This window comes from Mugil cephalus, chromosome 1 (genome assembly GCF_022458985.1).
Source record: "Mugil cephalus isolate CIBA_MC_2020 chromosome 1, CIBA_Mcephalus_1.1, whole genome shotgun sequence".
In the NCBI taxonomy this organism is placed as follows: Eukaryota; Metazoa; Chordata; class Actinopteri; order Mugiliformes; family Mugilidae; genus Mugil; species Mugil cephalus.
The window spans coordinates 31,014,747-31,036,748 of record NC_061770.1 but is presented as its reverse complement, the minus strand read 5'-3'; the positions used below and the strand labels follow the sequence as shown (position 1 = coordinate 31,036,748).

General features: G+C 39.9%; 1 protein-coding gene, 3 long non-coding RNA genes and 1 pseudogene across 5 annotated transcripts; 2 read left to right on the top strand and 3 right to left on the bottom strand.

Moving 5' to 3' along the window:
• LOC124995913 overlaps nucleotides 1-22,002 on the bottom strand; it is a 253,119-nt pseudogene that overhangs the window by 11,616 nt on the left and 219,501 nt on the right.
• Nucleotides 5,301-5,640, top strand: LOC125016867. Its single transcript, XR_007113780.1, has 3 exons — nucleotides 5,301-5,348; nucleotides 5,437-5,496; nucleotides 5,579-5,640. It is a non-coding gene; the product is annotated as an uncharacterized LOC125016867 (long non-coding RNA).
• LOC125016850 lies at nucleotides 6,282-8,823 on the top strand. 2 transcript variants are annotated; one of them, XR_007113776.1, is made up of 6 exons: nucleotides 6,282-6,376; nucleotides 7,349-7,462; nucleotides 7,559-7,603; nucleotides 7,897-7,968; nucleotides 8,067-8,114; nucleotides 8,754-8,823. It is a non-coding gene; the product is annotated as an uncharacterized LOC125016850 (long non-coding RNA). The 2 variants fall into 2 exon arrangements; XR_007113775.1 differs by lacking the exon at nucleotides 6,282-6,376 and having other exon boundaries at nucleotides 7,292-7,462.
• Nucleotides 12,686-14,357, bottom strand: LOC125016515 (lamin-A-like). The gene is made up of 4 exons (XM_047599048.1): nucleotides 14,082-14,357; nucleotides 13,514-13,612; nucleotides 13,276-13,383; nucleotides 12,686-13,151 (listed from the first exon to the last, which is right to left on the bottom strand). The coding sequence occupies exons 1-4, from the start codon at nucleotides 14,163-14,165 to the stop codon at nucleotides 13,044-13,046; spliced, it is 399 nt and encodes a 132-aa protein (XP_047455004.1). The 5' UTR covers nucleotides 14,166-14,357; the 3' UTR covers nucleotides 12,686-13,043.
• Nucleotides 17,975-18,398, bottom strand: LOC125016872. The gene is made up of 3 exons (XR_007113781.1): nucleotides 18,332-18,398; nucleotides 18,103-18,228; nucleotides 17,975-18,013 (listed from the first exon to the last, which is right to left on the bottom strand). It is a non-coding gene; the product is annotated as an uncharacterized LOC125016872 (long non-coding RNA).

Genomic DNA, 22,002 nt, shown 5'->3' with positions numbered 1-22,002 from the left:
TTTAAATTTAAAAGTCCAGATTGTTAACAGTCAGACTCTAACTTGTCCAGAACATATCTACTGTGTGGATTTTAAATGCTGTTTATTCCTGTAGTTCTATCATTTGACCTGTAGATGGAGCAGAGTTGTGTTTGTGTTTGTCCAACTCCACCAGTAGTTCATTAATAACAGAGAACTCAGTCTCTCTGAGATTAGAGTCAAATATGTGAAGGTTTCTGTCTCTGATCAAATCATTTCTTTGTGTGTTGATCCAGCAGGTGGTCTACATCATACCAGTCTATTGGAGTTAGGAGATAGGACAGAGTATTCTGGCTAGAACATAGTCAGACCTTCTGACCTTCTAACAAACAGAGAGAACATGTTGACCACCAACATCAACCTCCTTAGAACAAGACAATGATCTGAATATTAAATGAAACAGAAACATATTGAAATGAGAACAACCTAGAATCTGATAGAAACTACTAACCTTCTCCTTCTTCTTCTCCTTCTTGGAACTAGAAGGAGAAGATGTACTTCTTACATCTTTAGTTTCTTCTAAAACCTTCATCTTCACTGTTTCCTCTGTCAGGAGCTTTTCTCCTCTTTCAGCTTCATCTCTGGATCTTTTCTTGGTTTCTGTGTAAAATCAAAGCAGCTGAATACAACTAGAAAACGTTTGCTGGTGTTTTACATCATTAATGTGGTGACTCATCTGTAACTTACTGGTTCTATTTTGTCTCCACACAAAGAAGACACCTGCTAAAATAACCATGATGCTAACAGCTAAGCTAACAGCCAAACCAGTGATGATGGGAACAGTAGAACTGGACGAGCACAAGAAGAAATCATCTGAAATGAAAACACACAGAGTTACATGACATTTCTACACACTCACACACAAACTGTGTCAAACTAAATTCATGTCATGGTGCGTTGTCTAAGCGTGTTCTACCTGGAACATGTATGTGAGCCTCTCTGGTCTGGTGGATGTTGTTCTGTTGGACTCTACAGGTGAAGCTGTTGTTGTGTCTCTTGTCCACAGTCACTCTGCTGCTGACAGTATAGAGGTCATCAGGACCTCTGACTGTCTCTGGAGGTCCAGCAGAGATCAGGTTTCCCTCAGCGTCCAGCCACAACACCTCAGGCTCTGGATACCAGCCTCTGGATTCACACTGTAACACCACTCCTCCTGTGTCTCTGTCCATCCCTGATAAACTGATGACGGGTGAGGAGACAGGAGCTGATGCTGGAAGAGTCAAAGAATGAGAATGATTAAGAAAGACATTTCTATTCTTCTTCGAACCACTGGGCCAGTTTGTGTTTAAAGGTGCTTGTTAACCACCAGGAACTTTTTCATATTTCCTATTGCTGTGGCAGAACAGTAGGAACTAAAAACCTTTACAAAGTCCACCCTCTATCTGGCGGCATGCATCCTGGCTCTGTTAACAATTTGACTTTTGTGATTTTTCATTCTGTTTGCATAACTTGTCAACAATTAATATAGACTGTAACAACAGTATGGCCACTGACAGGAGAAGTAAATAACATTTCATTGTTCTGCTGGAAAACATTTGGACCTGGTATTCATTCATGTGGTTATTACTTAGAGATATAGCACCCACATAGACCAGACGAGACATGCCCACCCCATAGCAATGACACTCCTTGATGGCAACAGCCATCCCCAGCAGGATGTAACATGAAAAAAACACAAAAAATCTTTAGGAACAACTCAAAAATTATGAAGAACAACACAAGGTGTTGACCTGGCCTCCACTAACAATGTCCTGTTGCCAGACACCCCAGGACAACCTCAGGAGGGCTATGTTCATTCTCTGATGTGTCACAACTGCTTTGGAGGCAAAAGGAGAGACCTACACCATAATCTGAAGGTGGTCATAATGTAATGTTTAATTGGTGTAGCTTAACTAAAAGTTTATTGCTCTAACATGGAAAATTAAGTCTTTGGTAAAAGTGGACCAACCAAACCTTCTACTCAATATACTCACCAACAACAAGTTCTACAAAAGCTTCTTCTGTCCTTTCTGGAATAAAGCATCTGTACATCCCTTCATCACCGGGTTTGACTTCGGAGAGTTTAAGTGAAATATTTCCATGCTTGAGTTCTTCAACAAACACCAACGTTCTTCCATTATAAGATGGGTTTTTCATATTCATGAGTTCCTGACCAGCCCTTAACACATGGATGAATCTGGGTTCCAGGTCAGGTCTGGTCCACTCCACTGTACTGGTGGTGACGTCTTGTGCAGGTTCCAGGTGACATGGCAGGATAACATCTCCACCAGCTACAGCAGTTATTGGCTGAGAGGAACCGATTAACTGAGACTGACCTGGAAAGAAAAGATCATTGTACATTGTACTTAGGAAGCAGGTAGAGGGAACATTTGAGGACTCAATGTGTTGAAGGAACATTTGCCTCCTCAAGATTTGTTGCCCTTTGGTGAACGTGGACTAACACTCTTTATCCTTTCAAAATCAGCCAAAGTCATCCCTACTTTCATTTGATCGCACCTTCTCAGAGTCAAGGTGGTGCTTTCAAACATTAGTTGAGGTGATAGAAGTGAGAAAGAACTGGACAGAAATATGCTGCAGTGTCAGTAGGTGGCTTCTTTCAATCAAATGATTTTCCTCATCATTGTGTTATTCAAAGTGTAATTGTAATCTTCAATCATGTTTGTGCGTGTCGTACCTCTACAAAAGCAATGTAGGAGAAGATAAACAAGCAGCACTCTGAACTGAGATTGAAGGAACGGTCCTGTCCTCTGGTGACACATCCTGAAACAACACAAATCAGTCAGTACAGTGGGGTTCAGGTGAAACAAGAACTTTGATCAAAAGGAATATCATACTTTCACCGTTGTGAACCTTTACCCTTAAAGAGTTGTGCCATCTTATCTGTTGTTTAACGTGAAGTTAATATGACTTTAACCTTCATTTACCTTTGAGTCTGTCTGGATTAACTCTTGATAATGTAGTCTCTTTATACTCTGTAACTGTGGCCTAAACCCGGATCCAAAATCACTTTGTTCTATTTTATTTAATAGATAAAAGTAAGAAGAAGGCGACGTACCTGCTGCATGAAGTGTCTCTGATTTCAAACTGACTGGACTTTGAGCCTGTTGCCAGGTTACAGATTTGGACAATAAAATAATAACAATCAAAACCATGAGCAATAAAACATCTTGATACAGGAACGCAGAGAGAGTACGGCCTTAATGAGGCAGTTGTCAGTCCAGAATAGTGTGCAGGAGTTTGTGTGGTATGTAGTTTGGTAAGCTAGGTTAACCTGCTTCCACACTGAGGTAATTGTTCTGAAACCTGGGGGCGTTTATTCCTCACAGTGGTTTTCTTTGGCCTGGAGTGAACACAGCACTTTCAAAATGTATTCATGTAAAAAATCTTTTGAATGGGGAGGAGTGGTGACATTTATGCAACTGATTGCTTTCTGTTCACATGACTGATATCGAATGAAGTTGAAAAAAGTAGTGAATGAAATACTCAATTGGTATCGGTATCGTCTTAAGGGTACTGGTATCGGTATTGGTATCGAAATTTTTGAAGGATACCCATCCCTAGGTGCCATGCCTCAAATGCTCCACCATCATCCCAGTCCCAGTCCACCTGTGACAGTCCACAAGCTGCAAGACCCCCTGCAGGTTTACTATAGGGCAAACAGATCCGTGGATGATGCAGTCAGCATGGCTCTGCACTACATCCTGCACCACCTGGACTCTGCAGGGACCTATAAACAGGTCCTATTCGTGGACTTCAGCTCCACATTCAAAACCATCATCCCGGAGCTTCTCCACCACAAACTGTCCCAGCTCACTGTGCCCCCCTCCACCTGTCAGTGGATCACCAGCTTCCTGACTGACAGGAGGCCCAGAAACTGGGAAGCATCATATCCAGTATCTGGACTCTCAGCATTGGCGCCCCCCAGGGGTGTGTTTTTACACCGATGACTGTACCTCTGGGGACCCATTTCTGAAAACGATGACAAGTCTACATGCACACAGGAAGTGGATCAGCTGGTCCTCTGGCTGGGACTTCAGGAAGAGCCCCCATCTACCCCTCCTCTTATGATCCTTACTGTGGATTCATCTGGGTTCATAGGGTCATCAATCTCATGGGACCTGAAGTGGACCTCCCACATTGACTCTGTTAGGAAGAAGGTCCAGCAGAGGTTGAACTTTCTGCGTCAGCTCAGGAAGTTCAACCTGCCCCAGGAGATACTGATCATCTTCTACTCTGCAATAATCCAGTCTTCCCTGACCACATCCATCACAGTCTGGTTTGAATCAGCCACCAGACAGGACAGGGACAGAATGCAGAGGACAATCAGGTCTGCAGAGAAGATTATTGGCACTCAGATTCCCTCCATCCAGGACCTGTACAAGTCCAGGGTCAGGAAGCGGGCTGGTAAAATCTCCATAGACCCCTCAAATCGCCGGGACACTATCTGTTCACACTCGTCCCCTCTGGCCAGCGTTACAGAGCACTGTACCCCAAAACCACCCGGCACAAAAACAGTTTCTTCCCCCGGGCTGTCACTCTGATGAACTCTGAGTAGTCACAGAGCATGTGACCATTCTCCCAATACCTCTCATTACATGTCCATACTACTGTTCAAGTTCGTTGGATATATCTGCTTCTATTATTATTTATTCTGGAAGTCTAATTAATCTTGTACGATTTCCTGTTTCTCAGTCTTTATTTTATGCTTATTTAAGTGTGTTTTCACTTTTGATTGTGAAAATGTCATGTAACAGTGTAACTGTTTTAAATGTAAATAGTGTTGTTGAAATGGGAGCATGTTCCACATAAAGAAAAAAATAAATTACAGATTTGGAAAAAATGTCCATCCACCACCCCGACCTCTACATCCTTACTTTTCCACATTGGTCCTGGTCTATATGAACCCAAGGATTATTGAGCTTCTGTCTTCAACTCACATGTTCAACTCAATTTATTTTTTATTAAAAAGGAGAAGTTAAAAAAATGATTCACATGTGTGAAAATGAGCACAGACCCTGTTTCTCACTGGGATAGGCCCCAGCATCCTCTGTAACCCTAGTGAGGTTAAGAGGTAGTAGAAAGCTGAGATGAGGTGGGGTAAAAATGAGCACAAAATTAAGACACATGCTGACAGACAGGGCTGACATGCCTTATTAGTATATGTCAGTATGTTGAAGCCACTGTGACATCAGATACAAGCTGCCAAAGGAAGAGGAAACCCTCCCCTCTTCTCCCCTCCCCAACATTATACACCAGCTCTGTTTCAGTCTGGTAGTCAAACAGTGAGCAGAAAGACAAGATGGAAGTTACACCTCTCTGCCTCAGACTGTGTGAGTACTAAGTCTCAGGTTTCTTCTTTTTATTTAACTTCATATTCCCACGTTAATGAATAAAAGGCTGATTTCTTTGTTTGTCTAGTGCTGCTGGAGTTCATTCATCTGGGGACACATGTTCAGAGTAGTTACAGTGGCAGAAGTGGTGAGTTTGCTCAGTTCAATATAAAGACTTTAAATAAGTCTATGATGAAGTTGTCCTGTTAAAAGAATGAAATCCTTTGTAGATGTTGTGTTCCTTCGTGTCACTCCGAACAGACTGCAGCACTTTGAGTACGAGCGCTTGATGTTGCATTGCGAGGAATCTGACAGTTCCTCTCAAATAAAGAAGGCGGATGGTAATCTACAGTGTAATGTCAAAGCTAGTTCATCCTCCTGTGAGATTAGTCAAGCTTATTTGACAGACAGTGGACAGTACTGGTGTGAGACCAAAGATGGAGCGAGAAGCAACACGGCCAACATCACTATCACAGATAGGTTTATAATGTTTCTGGACTTATTTGACTTTATTCCTACTAGAAGTAAAAAATTATCTGTTTTCTCCATGATATTGTTAAATCAAAGAAACAATCACCACTAGTGATCTTTTACTACAACAAATGAAAATTCATCAAGATTTTACCTGTTTATGTTCTTATTGAATAATGTTAATCTATAGTGTTCTGTGAAAGTGTCTTATATCCCTATGCACACAGCATGTTTTTCTCTAAATGATCTGCAGGTTTTGTTTTGAGCCTTGTCAATAAACCTTCAATGGTCTATTTTTCATTGTTCAGCCAGTTCCGTGATCTTAGACAGTCCTGCTTTTCCTGTGTTGGAGGGAGACAGCGTGACTCTGCCCTGCAAAATCAAAAATACAACTTCCAGCAGCCTGAGAGCAAATTTCTTCAAACATGATGTCCTCATTGATGAGAGTCCTTCAGAAGAACTGACCATTAACAGTGTCTCCAAGTCTGACGAAGGCTTCTACAAGTGCCAAGTCTCTGGTGTCGGTACATCACCAGGAAGCTGGTTGGTTGTCAGAGGTGAGGAGGAAAATATTGGTTTGCTTGTTTTATAGGATTACACGTAGTGCATACTCAAGAAAATGAATCTGAGTTGAAGTCTTGTTTCCAGTGTGTGCTGTGAGCTCCTTGTAACTAAATGTTTGTGGTAACAGCTGATCAGTGTCTACAGCAGCTTGGAGGAATCTGATCCCATTCCTCAGAAAAGAACTAGTTCAGTTCTGAGATGTTGTTGTTTCCTCTCATCAACTGATGCTTCAGGTTCTTCTACAACATTTCTAGTGAATTAAGTTCAGAACTTTGACTTGGACGTTCCTAAACGGTCATCTTGTTCTTCTTTAACTGTTCTTTTGGAGAACCAGTGTTGGTTCATCTCCAAACATGACGATGCCCAAACATTTAAACCAAACTATTGTACTCTGGTCTCATCTGTTCACTAAACATTGTCCCAAATGTTCTTTTTGGACAGAGAGCAGTGTCTTTGGTTGTTGAGTGGATTCATCAACATTAACATCAGCCAATGTGAGAGAGGCCTTTAGCTGCTTAGAAGTTCCCCTGGGTTCCTCTGGTTCCTCTCCCACTATGATGGAGTGATGTTTGTTGATGGACCACTCCTGTGGAGGGGAACAGTCGTCTTCAATCTGTCTGACTCTCTGTGGATTATTTGTGGCTTCCAGACTCTTTAGAGATGGTTGTGGAACCTTTTCCAGCCTGATGAGCAACAACAACTCTTTTTCTGAGCTCCTCAGATCAGAGCTCCTTTGATCTGTTGTCATCACACACTTCAACACAAACATGTGTTGTGAAGATCAGAATGAACCAGTCTCAACACATTGATGGAAACACTTCTGAACACATGGACTCTGGTTTTATCTTGATCCACTCTTGTCAAAATACAGAAAAATAGTGTAAACCTTTTTTGTTTAACCTATTATTATTGATAACTGATCATTTCTAATGTTTCAACAAATGTCTTCTTGTTCTTCTCTGCAGGTCGTCATGGTGACTCCAGCTCCTTTTATTCCCTCTACCCACTGTGGATTACTATAACCCTTCTCTCAGTGGTTCTGCTGTTGCTGCTACTCAAGTGTCTTCATATCAGAAGAGGTACACGTACAACTACAGTTATTTCCTGAAAAAGAGAATTCACCTGAAGGTGTTGATGACATTTGAAATGACGCTTTTGGTTTTCTATCTCCTCAGTTTCATCAACAGCAGCTTCACATTCGACTGAAAACAATCAAACCGGTGAGGACTGATCAGATGTGTCTGGATACTTTTATGTGATCAGTATTTCTTCAACCTGATCAATTATTCTGATCAGAGTATGAACTAAAAATGTCAAATGATCTGATCAGATACATGTGTGCTTGCACCGTATCTTGAGAGAGAGAACGTGGTACATTTCATGTCCATATTTAGGTTGGCTCTACAAGAAGACTTGAAAGTGGCAGTTGAGAAAAACTGAGAGACGTGTTATGATACGAGTGATGTGTCTTATTTTTGTTTCCTCTGCTTCGTACGTGTCGTTGTTGTTTTAGAGACGGCAGACGCTGATAATTCAGGCCTCTGCTTAAAGTCAAACCACAGCAGAAAACCACAAAGAGAACAAGGTAAGAGAGGTCATGAACCCAGTCAGTCTGTTACTGTGAGTATTTATACCTGGACTGTTTTAACTCCATCAATGTGTCGCTGTCTTTCTCCCCTTCAGGTGAAGATGAGTCCTCGTCACAAGCAGTTTACTCCACTATAGCCATAGGTGAGAAGATGTGTCATGATTTCCTTTCATGCATTTGTCAATTTTTTCTCCACCTGAGAAATCTGGACCTTAACCCTGAAATGGGTTCATTATCAGTGAATTAATAATGAGCTAATGGTTCCACCATTATAATAAACACAGTGCAGAAATGTCAATATTCTTATGGAGTCTATAATGTGTACAATGATAGGATTTAATTATATAGGCTAAATAAAAATAGGTTGAATTGCGTTTACATTGTTTCCTATAGTGGCAATAACTAATTGATAAGATTCACTTTTAAGAGGTTAAAAGTCAATGTAACACTTTAGGTTCTTTGGTTTTATCCAAATGTCCAAATGGAGAGTGGGCCTGGTTCTGTTTTCACTAGAACCTTTGTAGAACATGTGAGCTTTGTGGTATTTCTATAAACTCTTGGTCCAGTTCTAGTCAAGGTGTTGGTGAATGAGTTCAGAATGATGTCATTGCTATCAGGGTGTTTTCTACTCTCTAATCTAGCATTTATGTTTACAAAGATTTCTTTATATACCACAAAGAAATCCATCCTCTGAAGCCTTAACCATCCATAGAAGTTGTTTATAAAACCTTAGTGAAGTCTTCTTTTTAAATGATGAACTCTGCTGTGTCTTGTTTCCAAAGCCCCTGTGGACCCAAGGACATCCAGAGACTGAACAAAGCAGGAAGTCATCTACTCCACTGTGAACATGGTGAGACCTCTGCTCTCTCTGAACCACTTTGTTTTAACATGAACAGCCTAGTTTGATATTTCAAGTTTCTGGACTTGAGGCTGGAGATGTGTTCTGAGATTCATGAATAAACTCCAGGACGTTCATCTTCTTGGACATTTCATAAGGTTTTCTTTATACTGCACAAAAAAAAAACAAGTTGCTGAATTTACCTAATATTGTTATGTCAACTATTTCCACACAACCGAGTTGTGTTTAAACTAATTCAATGCTATTATTACAGAGAAAATAACTAACTTATGTGAAACCAGCAAGACTGTATTAAGTGATTTCAGTATTGTCTTGTCAAGTTAGTCTTAATTGATCCATCAGTGTTCAACTAACTGAACAGACATTCATTACACTGATCTAACTCACTAATAGAAACATAACTCAACTGTATTTAGTAACACCAACTACACAACTCCTTATTGCTCCACCTTAACTGACTTGAATCAGCAGAACTTCAGTAGTTTTCATTGTTGCAACACTAGTGAATTGATGTTGGACTTACTAAATAAATTTAAATCACAATACCTTGGTTCTGTGAATAAAAAAAAACAAGCAACATTTATTTCCAATGAATGAACATTCACATACCACAAACTGTAACTTGTTTGAGCGGATCTGCTCATCTAGAAAACATTGTTTTTAGCATGTATAGTTTATATTTCCCGGTTTCTACATCAAACTGAACTAAAGTGAGCAGGGCTGTTTTAGTGTGTCAGACAATCTCATCCAATGTTCTTGTTGTCCACAAATCTCATGTTTGGATCCACAACAAGGAACTGCTCTGCAAGTGTCGTGTGTAGCCCAAGCCTGATCTCTTATACTTCTGTGGTACAGACTTGTCCAGAAATACTAAAATTACAATCATATGTTCAGTTTGTGGAGAGAAATGAGGTAGAAAGTAGAGGCATACTTACCATATCCTCTCTTAAGAGATTTTCAGAGGTAAACCATTGGTGCTTTCAGTATGCAGGCTCTTCTTGTTTCAACAGCATCGCTCTTCAGCAGAGAACAGGGAAAATGTGTAAGAAGGAGTTTTTACTATTGCACTGTGGCAATTATCACTATAGATGCATCAGTGTTCAACCAAAGCTCAGGCTACTCATTTTTACGATGCATTTTTTTAATTTACAGACAGTTTTATGTATTTTTGACATGGTCCAATGAGCATTTATTTGCGGTTCATGACAATAAACAAAAGCTTTTCTCTCATTGTTTCACAGTGAATGCAGCTGTCTGCTATTTGCATCTCAGCGTCACACTCTGTGGAACAGACACAGATTTGCAGCTAAACTTCTAACTACGAGATATATGACTTAAAATCAGCATCATGATTAATTCAACCTTTCACCTCAGTTTTTGGTTATTTTATCTCTTGTTTTTTATCACTGCCCTTGTATTAATATCCTGCTGAACAACTCCAGCTGTCATGTTTTTAATGAAGGAGTGCATATCTTTGTGATTTTAAAATAGTTATACCCGCCCCTTTTTCACTGTATTATCACCGTATTCCCCAGAGTTGGATAAGTGAGAAAAAGCATTTTTAAATCGGTCCAGCATTGTCCTAACCCTGATCCTGTACATTCTGATTTATTTTTAATAAGCAAAACAAATGTCAAAATTGCTTAATATCTTTCCTTGAATGATGATATTTTATGGTTTATTTTATTCATCTTACAGTAAACTGAGTGAGACATTTGTGGACATGATGTTTATGATCAAATCTGAAAATATTCTTTGGTGGCAGCCCTAGTGAAGATTCCTTTTAATGTCATCCCTTCACCCCCTAAACAATGGAATCAACAAAATGGTGTGACTGACCTCATGCTCACAGAAGAGAGAAACATCTGACATATTTCTCTAACGCTGCTTTGCTCAAAGGGACATTATAGTATATTTTATCACAAAATGTGTCTCCTAACATACTTACACGCACAGTTATTATGTTATTCATTGGTCTTCATTCACTGGCCCGGCTCCGAGTGTTAGCCTGCAGCTAACATACAAGCTAATGGTGATGCTGTTCAACCTACTGACAAAACCTTTTGTCCCCAACATGTAAACCACAGTTATCAACACCAGTTTTAAGACTCCCTTGCCTTGCTACCCACACCACGCATTGTCACAAATAAAACTAAACCGTTTGGTCGCTAAACTACATTTCCAGACGAGGTTAAAATGCTGTTTTAATGTATGTTTCCTATCTGACATTTTGTTAACTGGCTTGCTAATTAGCTAGCTAACATGAGCTATATACAGGCTATTGTCAGCGTGTTTCGTTAATTCTTCTGGAAAGACTATGACGACCTGTTGCTGTCAATTAAAGCTGTTTAATCAAATATGTTTTGGAATAAAGAAATTCATGCGCATGGACCTTGTCTGTTCAGTTAACGTTGGCTAACACCCCAGAAAAGGATGATTTTCAGGAGTTTCACACCATTAGAACAGTTTCAACAAAATGAATGTGATTGGTTGGTACAGGTGGGGAGGAGTCGTGGTTCAGACTTAACTCTCCCATCGTTGGTGAACTCGTCGGTCCCGACCCCTGGACACTTAGGTCCTACAATCCCCTGGGACAGTGTCCCTCAAAGAAAACAAAGTCCTTCCTACGTGATCCTCCCTGACATACAGTTCCCTCCAAAAGTACTGGAACAGCAAGGCACATTCCCTTGTTGTTGTTGTTCACTGAAGACATTTGGGTTTAAGATGAAAAGATGAGTATGAGACAAGAGTTCAGAATTTCAGCTTTTATTTCCTGCTATTTACATCTAGATGTGTTAAACAACTTAGGATATATCACCGTTTGTATCACACCACAGCATCTTGGATGTGCAACGCCCGACCTACGGAAAACCATCTGGGACATTCTTAGTGTGTGCAGACGTGATTGTGCCATTAATTCAACAGTGTTATGTTGTGTTTACTTAGATGGCTTGTTTTGCTTGATCAAGTTTTCATTTCACGTTACTTAAGTAAGTGGCCCATGTTTTAAAACAAACACAGAAATATTCATTAAATTTAGTGTAGCTACATTTTTTTGATTCAACAACTCACAAAGTTCACTTTTTTGAGTGTGTATAGAGCATTTTCTACCATTTAACAGTATGTTCTGTCCTCCAGGTTCCACCTGACTAGAGGAGGAAGGAGTCTGTTTAAAGCTGTGCTGAACATCTACCAGAGAATAAGTCAGTTTGTATTTATATTTAAATGTTGTGACAGGTTTTCATCTTCTCAATCTGTTCTCCAACACGTTATGATGCAGTATTTGTCATATCTTAATTAAACTGATTAATAATGTGAATAGAATAAAGTTATGTCAGACATATCATGTTTCCTCAATAATGACTTCAAGTGACATTACTCATTTAAACATTTCAAGTCAGTGAAACTTAGAAACATTAAAAATCTGATTAAAGTAAACTTGAAAACCTGTTTCAATTCAAAAAGCAAAACAACTTATTGGTTCACATCATCCACTGAAGAAAACTAACTTTATCTTGTCAAATGAAGTCACATTGAAACACTAATGTTTCTGTTTCTACTCGGATACAAGTTTGTGTGAACTTCAGACAGATTCAGCTCATATCTTTCTACAAATGTAACATTTATTTCATTTTCTTCCATGTGTTCCATCTTTATTGATCCAAAAGAGTTGATTTGAAAATGCTGAGATGGAGAAGCAGCCAGAAATAAAGTGCTACTACCAAGTGGACCAATCACAGCTCTGTGCTCTGCATCACTGTGATGTGTAGTTACATTTGTCAGGAGGTGAATCAGGCTACGGTGTTAGAGTCTGAGCTGTCGTCATGATACAAAGACAAATAAAATACACAAATAATCTGTAAATGTAAAAGTATCTTCTTTATTTAAAAAATTCTCACATTTATGTTTTTCAAAATAAGAGTTGGCATTACATCCAAATGTTAACTTTTATTTGCATCTTTTAATTGGAGGAAACAAGGAGACTTGTTACATAGAATCTAAAACACTGACGTCATCCTGTAAAAGTCTTTAAACAAACCAACGTTCACATCAAACTTGACTAATCCAATAAAATGGAGCCAAGTGTTTCCAGAGACTTTCTCTGCAGTGTGTGGTTTCTGCAGGAAGATCTGAGTCGTGCTGTTTCTCATCTATAATGTTGCTGTTTGCTGGATTACTGAACTTTATTGAAGGAGTTCAACTGGGAACTATTTCACTGCAGAGAGACCTGGACTCTGTCTCCAGACTTCCAGGACTTCAGGTCCTCCCACACCAGGTCAGCAGGGCCAGCAAAACTCTCGTCATAGTCTGGACCGTATAACTGTAAATGTAATAAATCAGAAGGTCACAGAGTCACAGTCAGAAAATAATAATTTGAAAAACTGAAGGAAAATTAAGAAAATGGAAAATATAACAACATCAATGAAACATCTACAAAGACTCACAGTAACAGACTTTCCAGTCTTGAGTTCCATTGATGGATCAAATGTGTATGTGATGGGTTCACTATCGTTGATCTGGACTTTTAACTGACGTCCTCCCAGTGGTTTGTCCTGCAGGACGGAAATGAAACACAAGAAGAAGAATGAGGCACAGAGACAGGAACAAATGAATGTTGGTGTCTATTAAACCTGTTGGATCAATATTTTCTATGAAAAGAAATGACTCTTAAATCAAAATTACCTGATCAGACTCGTTTCTCAGACAGATAAACTTGTAGGTGTCAACAACCACCACTTCGATGTCTCCTGACGTCTCCTGACTGTCTGAGCTGCTGCTGTTCTGTGTTTGTTCAGGTTTGGGAGGAGACGACATCCACAGATTAGTCCTTTCACATCAGTCAGCTTCATGTTCTATCTCTCAATCATTCAGACAACTTTTCATCATTAAACATAAATGTGATGAGGAGGTAGGACCTAGAACATGAGGAGCTTTAGAAACCAATCAAAGACAGACAGACAATGACAAGTCTTTCTGCTCTTAGTTAACATCATGTTTCTAGTGGGAGGTTTGGCTGTTTTCAGGAAGGATGTTTGTTAAAGTTGAATAAAAAGTTACAGTAGATGATTCTTAGTAAAAAGAAGAACCTCTGTACTGGATTTCTCTCTCTGGAGAAACATGAAGAGAAACATTTAGTTTAGTTGTTGTTCTGGTTTAAGTTGGAAACTACTCTCTAACTGAAAGTTGTTCATTAAATCTCTAATAATTTCTGATTTAGGGGTTAAAGTCAGAATTGTAAGAAATGATGAACCTCTGTGTTGTTGGTTTCCAGCTGCTCTTTGACATTTTGACATTTCTCTCGTTGTTGTTGCTCTTCTTGGTTGATCTGCTTCATTAATTGGAAAAAGAAAGAAGAGATGAAGAGATTTAATTTATTACACTCATTGATATCAACTAAATAGTTTTTGCATGAAACACTGAATTAAAAAGTGTTAAATCAGACCCTAAATTGTGCAGAACATATTCTCTATTATCTTCATCAGCTGCAGAATGAAGGGTGGAGTGTCCCCGCCCTCCCTCTCCTGATCAACAGTAGCTGAAGGCAATGCTGCTCGTGCCGCGTACTGGTAACGGCCACCTTGGACATAATGTTTTGGCAGGTTGTCTGAGACCCAGCATTGTGTTGGTAGACAGACCAGAATTGCAGTCGGGCCACTAGTGTCGCGTTAATAACGGTCCCCGCCCCACTGTACTGCTGTAATGACTTCAGTGGTCATAATGTTTTGGCAGACATATTTGAATGTGGGGTCAGGGTTGGCTGCTCAGTTGTGTGTGTGGAAGGAGCAGATGGTCATTTGCTACAGTGGAGTGTCTGTGGAGTGAGATTTGGCCTCCTTCTCCTTCTCTGTCCATGTCTAAGGTGGTCATAATGATTTGGCGGTGTGAGTGACTTAGTGTTCCATTATGATGTCAGCAGGTACACAGCTGTTGTGTTAATGAAAGCCTCCCTCCTTAAGTACTGCAGCAAACATGATGAGCAGGTACACACCTGCTGTTAATTAGCCCCTCCCCCCTATATGATGCTGTCACTATAAGCTCCTCCCTCCTCCTCCTCTGTGCGTGTGGGTTTTGTAACCATGGTTACGGCCCCTCCCCTGCTCTCTCACAGTTTATATAAGAACTTTAGTTCACAGCTATCTCTGTACCCTAGGATTTGGCATCTGAACAAATGTTCATAACTCCCCAACGATAGGTCGTTGAACGCATTGTGAGCGTCAGACGAGGGTCCTCTTCGATTTAATGTTGGTTCCACGCACGTACAGTGAAAACTGTGGCCGCTGTGACGAGAGAGAGAACACCTCGCGTTGCTGTTTTTCACCCCAAATCTGACCTTTATTTAACATGGGAGCGGATGGGCAGGATGTTGGTCGCACTCCTCGCTCGGAAGGGCCTGGAGTCCAAACCGTAGGACTTACACCAATCAGAGACACAGCATCGGAAAACCAACAAAAAGTCCTACGTTTTTATGTAATTTTTATTTCTGTAGCTCTAAATTTGTGGCCGCCAGACAACTTTGAACCACTTTTTTTTGGTTAAAACAGAAAAATCCTCTCGCTAGAGTGTACAAGAGTAAAAGTACTCAGTTACTTTATTACGGGTGGAGTCCTGTATTAGAGTAAAAGTACTCAGTTACTTTATTACAGGTGGAGTCTAGTACTAGAGTAAAAATATTCAGTTACTTCATTAATGACAAAAACTTAAGAGATGAAGCTTCAAAAACAGTTCATCAAATCTGAGAAAGCAGGTGATGGTTAGTAACTTTAAGACAATGACTGTTAGTGAAGCTAACTCCAGATGCTAACTAGCATGCTAGCTAAAACAAATGACTGTACCACGTAGTTAATGTGTCCAAAGCTCTGTTCTAACTAACAAACTGCAGAGACACAGTTTTGTTGCTGCAGGTTTTTCCTTGTAACAGATAAATGTGATTTTACACAACGTTCAGTGTTAAGTTATTTTCAGCCATGTGTGTGTTTGACATGATGATGATCACTCCAGGAAACTGGAGCTTATGTCAGTTTGGCCTCAATCATTTTCTACTCACTTTCTGCCTAAATGTTTATCAGAAGAATTCATGAATATGAGCTGAAAAGTCAAAATTATTTCAACAACAATCATCATAATTCAGAACTATGGAACAAAAAAGATGAGCTATGAAGTAATTTGTATCAGATAAAATTCATAATGAGATCATGTTATGATCAGAAGTCACATCTGTCACATCAAATGTTAAACACAAATAATCTCATGATTTAGATTTTAAATGTCATAATTCTGATTAACCACAAACACATCTACATTCAAAGCAGTTTTAATCAGTTCATTATGTAAACTCATAAAAATGTGCTTCCATACGTTTAAGTTATACTTGTGTTCACTATCCATTGATGTGATCTGCTGCTCAAATGTTTTAGATGCTTTAAAAATGTGTTGCATTATTTTTAGTTTGTGTTTAGTTTTATGTTGTTGCCGATACGATTCAAGGGCGATTTTGGTTCATTTAGAAAGATACGATCTGTTAGAAAGTCCACGCTGTTGATTTATTGTGCACCTGTTTTTTGAATTAAGGTCTATTCTATATATAGTAATAGCTGGTCTCTGTAAGTTCTTATTTGTCCCACGCTCTTGAATGCACCACGGCTGGAAAAAAATACCGTGAAAACAATGTCAGTGTTTCTCTTGATGTAGCGGCTGATATAACGCATCTCTTTGCTTTTCTGCACCTTTTGACCGGTTCATTGCTGTGTGTAAATGCCAGAAGATGAGTCTAATGATGTTATACTTTCTAAGTTGGATGTTATTTTGGAGTTAAGGTCCATTGTTTAGTTGTGTATTAGTTAAAGCTATTTAGCCTGATGTGCTGCTAATAAGACAAGTCATGCGGTCTGCGGATCTTATGAAGTTATTTGTTTTATTTACACAATCTTTATTATATACATGAGTGATGGATACAGTAACCTTAGTTAATTCATTATTTCATGATTTCATTATGTTTTTCTGTATATGTATGGTTTTGCCTTGTTGATGTTTATGTTGTGTTGTTATTACAGACCATAGTTAAATAAATCATCCTTGAACTGGACATCTGTGTCCCTGTTCTTTAAAGGGAACACCAACACTCACACCTTGACTCTCTAAACCAGATAAATTCCTGGAGACGCCTTCTCTCCTTTTTACGATCCGAAACGATTCAGTGACTTCAAACCGATTCAGTAACATTTTAGCCAAAAATGAAACCAGTGTGACTGAAATAAAAACCCACTCAGTGTTTCCTCTACATTCATTTAGGAGTGGCGGGCCGCCATTAGGAGGGAGGTGACTTATTTAGGACATCTCCGTCTTTGCAAAATTCAAAGTGTTTCCACACACTGGACCGTGATGCTGGTGTGAAAATTTCCCGCTCGCAGGCTTCTCCTCCGCCATCATGCTATGTTTTGATTTGTGCGTGACGATGACGTCACAGACAGGCAGACTGAATCAGTAACGTTTAACGCCTTTATCATTAAAAGTGCTAAAAAAACAAAACACAGCAATATAAAGTCTGACGTGCTTTGATTGATTGATTGATTACCTTTTAAAGCGATATTAGATCGATGTATGTTTTCTAGAAGGCCAACTTGCCGAGCACAGATCGATGTAGGAAAATAAATCGATTCATCGATGCAGTGGATGAGTCGTTACACCACTAATGTTTACTCAAGTTTGTCTTGAAAACTGTGATTACTGGTACATTCCCAACTAAGACTGTTTCTGATCATCAATAATACATCCTTCAATAAGTTACTTTTCTCCCTGTTAGAATGTGAATAATGTATTTTGGCATTTGCCTGGTTATTTCACTTGATTGATGACAATTAATGTGCACTTTGTAATGCTATTACCTTTTGATGTGTCTCTACATGTTTCTCCACCTCTTCAGTCTTGTTCTTCAGTTCTTCTTTGGTTTTCTGCAGCTCTTCTTCAATCTTCCCATATTTCTCTGTCAGCTATCAGACAGATGGATGATGATCAGTCTGCAGGTTTACTGATCAAACTTTCTTCAAACTCATCAATCTGAACCTTTAATCTTTTACTTCTTGTCTCTTACATCTTTAGTTTCTTCTAAAAGCTTCATCTTCACTGTTTCCTCTGTCAGGAGCTTTTCTCCTCTTTCAGCTTCATCTCTGGATCTTTTCTTGGTTTCTGTGTAAAATCAAAGCAGCTGAATTCAACTAGAAAAGACGTTTGCTGGTGTTTTACATCATTAATGTGGTGACTCATCCGTAACTTACTGGTTCTATTTTGTCTCCACACAAAGAAGACGCATGCTAAAATAACCATGATGCTAACAGCTAAGCTAACAGCCAAACCAGTGTTGTTGGGAACAGTACAACTGGACAAGGACAAGAAGAAATCATCTGAAATGAAAACACACAGAGTTACACGACATTTCTACACAATCACACACAAACTGTGTCAAACTAAAATCATGTCATGGTCCGTTCTCTAAGTGTGTTCTACCTGGAACATGTATGTGAGCCTCTCTGGTCTGGTGGGTGTTGTTCTGTTGGACTCTACAGGTGAAGCTGTTGTTGTGTCTCTTGTCCACAGTCACTCTGCTGCTGACAGTATAGAGGTCATCAGGACCTCTGACTGTCTCTGGAGGTCCAGCAGAGAGCAGGTTTCCCTCAGCGTCCAGCCACAATACCTCAGGCTCTGGATACCAGCCTCTGGATTCACACTGTAACACCACTCCTCCTCTGTCTCTGTCCATCCCTGATAAACTGATGACGGGTGAGGAGACAGGAACTGATGCTGAAAGAGTCAAAGAATCACAATGACTAAGAAAGACAGTTTTACATTTGACTTTTCTGTTTTGCTTTGAGCCACTGAGTCAGTTTGTGTTTAAAGGTGTTTTTTAACCATCAGGAAGTTTTTCATATTTCCTATAGATGTTGCAGCAGAGTAGGAACTAAAAATGACTAAAAACCCTCCTATTATCCTCAGATATTACTAACACGTTGTACACAATTTGACCTCAGGGATATTTGCCTCCAGAAAATGATATTCATAAAATGTTTTGTTTGTTGAATACATCAATAACCCCTTGATAATGAAACCTACCATTGAGTTGACCTTTCCACTAGCACCACCATCAGGGCAAACTTTCAATTTTAGACTTGGTGTATTTTGAAAATCTTTCATCCGAATGTTTTCTAATTTGGAGTTCACATCCCAAATTATCCGGCTTTTATCTATTTTATATGTTTGCATGAACTACCAATGTCCTTGTGGGAAATATCAGTCCTACTTCAGCAGGTGTGAGTTCAGTAGGTCACACATACACTTCATGTCCATGGTGCAGGAAAGTTTGCATGATAATATTGTTTTCTTCTCCTCCATGTCACGTTGGCACCAAAAAAGGAAGATTATGTTCTCTGATCACTTCAACAACAAGGTAGACGTGTTACTAAGAGCATGTCCCACCAGACACACAGTCAGCCATGTTGGACACATAAAGTCATTATTGGAGCTCTTCATATAACCATCAATTGAAAATATTGTACTTGAGATGATAATTTTAGAGGGAAGACGTGTAGTTGGAAAGACTTGGATGTGATCGACTCTACATTGACTTCCTCATTTTGGCAGGAGTTCATAGGTTAGGTTGTTTTTCCCACCCTCCTCTTATGTGCACACTCTGCACCTGCAGATGTGGGGATGTTTGGTCACACAAACAGACAGACAAGCTTTACACGACTAAAACAACTTGGGGTCAAATTGACCCCAGAGGAACACCAATACGTCCAATACATGTTCAGCACATTGAAAAATATCATGCACCACCCACCTAGACCAGACCAGTCACCTTCACCCCAAAGCAATGACGCTCTTTATGACAGCATCCATCCCCAGTAGGATGCAGCCTGACACAGACACACAAAAATGCTTTAAGAACAACGCCAAAAAATAACAGCACAAGGTGAAATGAATAATGCAGTGGTTTTATATTGTGCTTTTCCATTTTTAGCTGCAAAGTGCTTACAACTGTATGCATTATTCATTCACTCACACAATCACTCCCTGGTGGTGATAAACTACCTCAGTGGTCCCAGCTGACCTGGGGCAGACTGACAGAAACATGGCTGCCAATATTCACCTACGGCCTCTCTGACCACCACAAACATCACTCACTTACAATCATACACCAGGGGACAAGGTGGGTTAAGTGTCTTGGCCAAGGACAGATCGGTTATTCCTCCTGATCGACTTGCCCCCAAGGTGTTGGCCTGGCCTCCACATTCACTAGATCCCAAACTGATCAGGTATCTCCCCTAGAAGACCCATGTCCATTCTCTGATAATTCACAACTGTTTTAGAAGCAACAAGGGAGACCTACACAAAATTAGGAAGGTGGTCATAATGGAATGCCTGATCAATGTAGCTAAGCTGAAACTTTCTTGCCACAAAAGTAAAAAAATTCAGTTTTGCAAAAACTTAAAAGTGGATCAACCAAACCATCCAGTCAATGTACTCACCAACAACAAGCTCTACAAAAGCTTCTTCTGTCTTTTCTGGAATAAAGCATCTGTATGTCCCTTCATCACCGGGTTTGACTTCAGAGAGTTTCAGTGAAATGTTTCCGTGCTTCAGTTCTTCAACAAACACCAACGTTCTCCCATTATAGGATGGGTTTTTGATATTCATGAGTTCCTGACCAGACCGTAACACATGGACGAACCTGGGCTTCAGGTCAGATCTGCTCCACTCCACTGTACTGGTGGTGACGTCTTGTGCAGGTTCCAGGTGACATGGCAGGATTACATCTCCACCAGCTACAGCAGTTATTGGCTGAGAGGAACCGATTAACTGAGACTGACCTGGAAAGAAAAGATCAGTGTATTGATTTAGGAACCAGCTAGAGGGAACATTTGAGGACTCAATGTGTTGAAGGAACATCTGCCTCCTCAAGATTTGTTCCCCTTTGGTGAACATGCACTATCACTATATCACATTTATCCTTTCAAAATCAGTCCCTACTGGTAGAAGTGAGAAAGTACTACACAGAAATGTCTGTTAATGTTCTCAGTCATCCAGGTTATGGTAATCCAAAATTTGTTGAATAAAGGCAACTGGACTTGTAGAATTTTGAAAGGTCTTCAAGAAATTCTACAAGTCCAGTTGCCTTCATTCAACACCTTCTGGATTACTGTAAATATGCTGCAGTACCACTAGCTGGTCTCATTCATTAAAATGGTTTTCCTAATCATTGTTATATTCAAAGAGTAATTGTAATCTTCAGTTGTGTTTGTGTGTGACGTACCTCTACAAAAGCGATGTAGTAGAAGATGAACAAGCAGCACTCTGAACTGAGACTGAAGGGACAGTCCTGTCTTCTGGTGACACATCCTGAAACAACACAAATCAGTCAGTACAGTGGTGTTCAGGTGAAACAAGAACTCCTGTCAAAAAGGATATCATACTTTCACTGTTGTAAACCTTTACCCTTAAAGAGTTGTGCCATCTTATCTGTTGTTTACCGTGAAGTTTATATGACTTTAACCTTCATTTACCTTTGAGTCTGTCTGGATTAACACTTGGTAATGTAGATGAACCAAGAAGAATAAAAAGAATCAGAAGGCGACGTACCTGCTGCATGAAGTGTCTCTGATTTCAAGCTGACTGGACTTTGAGCCTGTTGCCAGGTTACAGATTTGGACAATAAAGTAATAATCAAATCTATAAGCAATAAAACATCTTGGTACAGGAACACAGAGAGAGTATTGAGGCAGTTATCAGGCCAGAATAGTGTGCAGGAGTTTGTGTGGTTTGTAGTGTGGTAAGCTAGGTTAACCTGCTTCCACACTGAGGTAATTGTTCTGAAACCTGGAGGCGTTTATTCCTCTAGTGGTTTTCTTTGGCCTGGAGTGAACACAGCAGCCACTGTCTCTGTTTCTTTTTTCGACATTTCATTCTGATTTTAGTATCTAATGAAATAAAATCCTTTGAACAACTGGTGTTGACCCACCTGGAGACCATCACTGACCCCCTGCTAGACCCCCTGCAGGTTTACTATAGTTCAAACAGATCCATGGATGATGCAGTCAACATGGCTCTGCACTACATCCTGCACCACCTCTACTCTGCAGGGACCTATAAAAAGGTCTTATGTGTGGACTTCAGCTCCTCGT